The sequence below is a fragment of the Gossypium hirsutum genome, chromosome A05, assembly GCF_007990345.1.
Source record: "Gossypium hirsutum isolate 1008001.06 chromosome A05, Gossypium_hirsutum_v2.1, whole genome shotgun sequence".
Lineage (NCBI taxonomy): Eukaryota > Viridiplantae > Streptophyta > Magnoliopsida > Malvales > Malvaceae > Gossypium > Gossypium hirsutum.
The window spans coordinates 8,372,320-8,376,666 of NC_053428.1; the positions used below are offsets into that span (position 1 = coordinate 8,372,320).

A 4,347-nucleotide genomic window follows, 5' to 3' on the forward strand; every position below is an offset into this window, starting at 1 on the left:
GACATACATACATTTGCACTGTTATACATATTATGTACATGTTTATGTACTTTATGCACATTTCATAGATGCACTACAGCAAAATTGACTTTTAGCGGCGTTTTTTAAGGTCTTTAAGCCCCGCTAAAATTATTTGCGGCGTTTTTACAAGCGCCGCAAAAAACGCCGCTATAAACGGCGCCACAAAAGTTTGTGGCGTTTATTTAAAAAAACGCCGCTAAAGGTCATGACCTTTAGCGGCACTTTTCCCACAAACGCCACTAAAGGTAATGAAATTTTTAAAAAAATAAAATATTATAAAAGTCATGAAAAATATAAAAAATTTAAAATTCATTATCAAAATATTGAGAAGAATAATATCCATGATATAAATATAAAAATTTTCTATTAAATTTTTAACTAAAAATATTAAAATAAAAATAAAAATTTAGAATCAAAACTAAAATAAATAATTAAATTAAATTAAATATAAAGATATCAATGAAATAAGGACTTAAATCATAACCATGTAAAATATAAGATATTATCATCAAGATATCCGAAAAAGTTGTCAATATAGAAACCCAGTGCTCTCACCAGGCTTTAAACAACCTTACAAATGCCCAGAGCAAAACATTTACAGGGTCAAAATCTCACAATGTGTGGAAATGCAGCTCTTAGCGATGCCAATCTCCGTTCACTGCCACAAATCTCACCAGAAGCTATGTAAATCTGAGTTTCCTTATCGAAACCTAATGCTTGCAAAACTAGCATCGCTTCTTCGGGTGTCAGAGGACACAACCCTTGTTGTCTCCTCTCTTCAGACATTATCTCTTTCTCTCTCCACCAAGGGTATGCGTACCTGAAAGAAAGGGGTAACTACCTAGTTACATTTCTGTATCATTGCGTCCTGATTCTTGAAACTGATAATATTAAGATCACAAGATACTTCATAGATTTAAAAGTGCAGATTAATATCTTGTCATCACTAGTGCAAACATTTGATGCAACTCATAAAAAACAAGGCAAGGGTGCACCATGGTCATACTTTGGTTATTTGCCTACCAACAGCAGAAGGCATCATACTGTTATTTTTATTCCCTGTCTGACATTATACTTTAGAGAAGTTCTCATATCTAAGTCGCAGCACACAGATTTTCTATCTTATTTGTAGGATGTGTGAATGCTGGGGTTCACTAATCACTACTTTGTGTCTCCTAAACAGATGGTACACCACTTTTTGCTATGATAATTTGAGTGTTTTGACATGAATATTTTTAAGCTAAAAATAGTAATTAATAACAAGCAACCAAACCTGTTCTAAGTAGTACTTTTCATTTGACCAGCTAACAGGAGACATCTGAAAAGCTTGAAACCCATATTTCCTATTAAACTTCTTTGGCAGCCTTTTGATAATCCGAACTTCATCCATTAGAGAATCAATGAAATGGCTCACATCAAAAATGTCACCAAAATCACTGCCAAACAGATCATGAGTCAAAGACAATTTACAGCAGCTGAGAAAGAACTAAACAACCTTTCCAGAATTATAAATTTACCTAGGGTCCGCCCAGAATGATGTCTTATCAAGTTTTGGAACAACCAAAGTGAGATTTAAAAGTCGAGCAACGATTACCATGTCACAGATCTAAAAAGGCTTAATCAGCTTAAATTAATAACATAATGTTGAATAGAAGAACAAGGAAAAGATGAGCTAGAGGAAAGACACAGACCGCAGCACGCATTTGATTCAAGCCCCCATTGCATGAAACTTTGAGAAAACCATTAGTTTTATAGTTTCCTGCAAAATGCAAATGCAAAAGAATGAAGGTCTTACTTTTACCAAAAGATCAAACTGAGAAAGCAAAAATATTTCCTTCAATAAAATTCAGGGACACATACAAGGTACCAATGTTTATTATTTTTTCTTTCTGAAAACCCATTGTTTCAGAAAACCTATTTCTTCTTCCAATTACACTAGAAAAAGGGAAAACCATGTAAACCCTAAACCCTAGTAAATGAGAAATGAAATTACCTCTAAGTTCTTCGACCAAATCCTTAGAAAAAATAGCACGAAACCCAGTATACCTCGTTGTACAAACAGAGTATATTCTCTTTTTCGCTTCCTCTTCATTACAAGATCAGAACAAATAAAAAAGAAAAATAAAACTCAAAATTTAATGAAATCTGAAGGAATAATTATAATTTAAAAACCTGCCGACAACAGAAGCGAGGGTTTTAACATAGGTATCGATCATTTCTTCTTTCAAAGGTTTTGGGCGTTCTGGAAATTCCAAAATGATAAGCCAATGTTCGGAATCACGGCCATATAGGAAAACTGACGGTAATCGGGAAGAGTTGTTCAAAGGGGAGTAGTGTAACACCCCGTACCCGAGACCGTTGCCGGAGTCGGACACGAGGGGTTCACAGACTAAATTCGTTTACTATCGCAGTCCATTTTAAAAATTTCCAGACAGTTGGCTAACTGCGTCACTGTCACCTTAAAAATCATATCTTGAGTTTCACAACTCGAAAATCAGTTTCGTAATTTTTCCCTGAAACTAGACTCATATGCCCATCTACATATTTTTTTCTAGAATTTTTGGTCAGGCCAATTAGTACAGTTTATTCGTTAAATTCTCCCCTGTTACAGGGTGCGACTACACTGACCTTCATGCATTACGATTTGGATATCTCCCTGCACAGAGTTTCAATACTGATGCCGTTTGTTTCTATAGAAACTAGACTCAGAGAGGAATATATACATATATGGCATGACTCCTAATTATCTCTGGTTAATTTATAATGAATTTCCAAAGTCGGAACAGGGAATCCAGAAACCGTTCTGGCCCTGTCTCACGAGAACCTGAATATCTCTTAACATACTGTCCATATGATCGTTTCGTTACTTTCCTATGAAAATAGATTCATCAAGGTTCGCTTACATAATTTATTCACTATTTAATTCCATTCCTACTATTTTTAGTGATTTTTCACATCCACATCACTGGTGCTGCCAGCATCTGTTTTTTTTTTTAAGGTAAACTTTACCTATTTCATGATCCTCCATGGATCAACTAGAGTTTGTCATACATATTCCAAAAGTGATCAAGAATAACCCTTCCCATGGCTAACCGTTACCAACATTTCCATACCTCTCGACGGACAACATACAAAACGATTATAATGCTATGATCAAAGTATATTTAAGCCATTTTCGCATGGCTATCCAAATTTACACAAAACCGAAGGGTACATAACCAACAATAAAAGGGTAGTCCTATACATGCCATTTCAAAGTTCAACCAAAATTGTACCAAAAGGGGGCTTTGATAATGTGGGAGACTTCGACTTCAAAAAATCCCGAGTCCGATAGCTGACGAACCAAAATCTATAAAACAGAGATTCAAAGAACGGAGTAAGCATTTAATGCTTAGTAAGTTTTAAGCAGTGTCAACAGATAACAATCAAATTATAATATAGTTGTTCGTATTTTTTTATTTCACTCTTCCTTCGGGCATACCATCCCTTTACCGAATATGCACATCTCATCATATACAATAGGCAGATAAACTTTCACATAAAAGTGAGCTCATGTGACATAGATATATCGTATGATTTCACATAACCTCTCACATTGATCCGATGTCACATAATCATAGGAATAGTCTCATAGATTGCTCTCGTATGCATCACATAACTACCTTATGATTTAGTGCAAATCAAGCTCACATATAAACTTGGAGTACATACCTGTTTAACCTTTCGCATTGAATATATTTATAAGCAATTCTTATTACGAAGTCTTACCCGGACATAATCTCCACACGAAGTTATCGGGTCTTACCCGGACAAAATCCCCACACGTAGTCATCGGGTCTTTAGAGCTCGGATATAGTACGAGCATGAAGCTTACGGACATTAATCAGTGATAATATTCTCGCATAAAGCCTGCGGGGTTTTAACCCGGATATAGTACTGACACAAATGCCCTTCGGGACTTATCACATTTATACACTTTTACATCCATCACGTTGGCCACTCGGCCCTGTCACATATATACACTTTCACATTCATCACATCGGCCATTAGGCCTTATCACATATATACACTTTCACATTCATCACATCGGCCATTAGGCCTTATCACATATATTCACTTTCACATTCATCACATCGGCCATTAGGCCTTATCTCATATATGCATGTTCACATCCATCACATAGAATCCTAAATCAAAATATAGATTTTCATGTATTCACATCACAATTATCCAAATATACTTCACATACCACATATACTTTCACGTATACACACTGTCTTGGCTGAATCTACATCTATCATTTTCCAATATCACAATTTAGAATTC

The 4,347-nt window shown here is 35.4% G+C and overlaps 1 protein-coding gene across 1 annotated transcript; it reads right to left on the reverse strand.

Moving 5' to 3' along the window:
• Positions 1-477: 477 nt before the first annotated feature.
• LOC107896260 (rhamnogalacturonan I rhamnosyltransferase 1) lies at positions 478-2,407 on the reverse strand. The gene is made up of 6 exons (XM_041113183.1): positions 2,194-2,407; positions 2,015-2,107; positions 1,713-1,780; positions 1,539-1,627; positions 1,295-1,457; positions 478-841 (listed from the first exon to the last, which is right to left on the reverse strand). The coding sequence occupies exons 1-6, from the start codon at positions 2,222-2,224 to the stop codon at positions 800-802; spliced, it is 486 nt and encodes a 161-aa protein (XP_040969117.1). The 5' UTR covers positions 2,225-2,407; the 3' UTR covers positions 478-799.
• Positions 2,408-4,347: the final 1,940 nt, after the last annotated feature.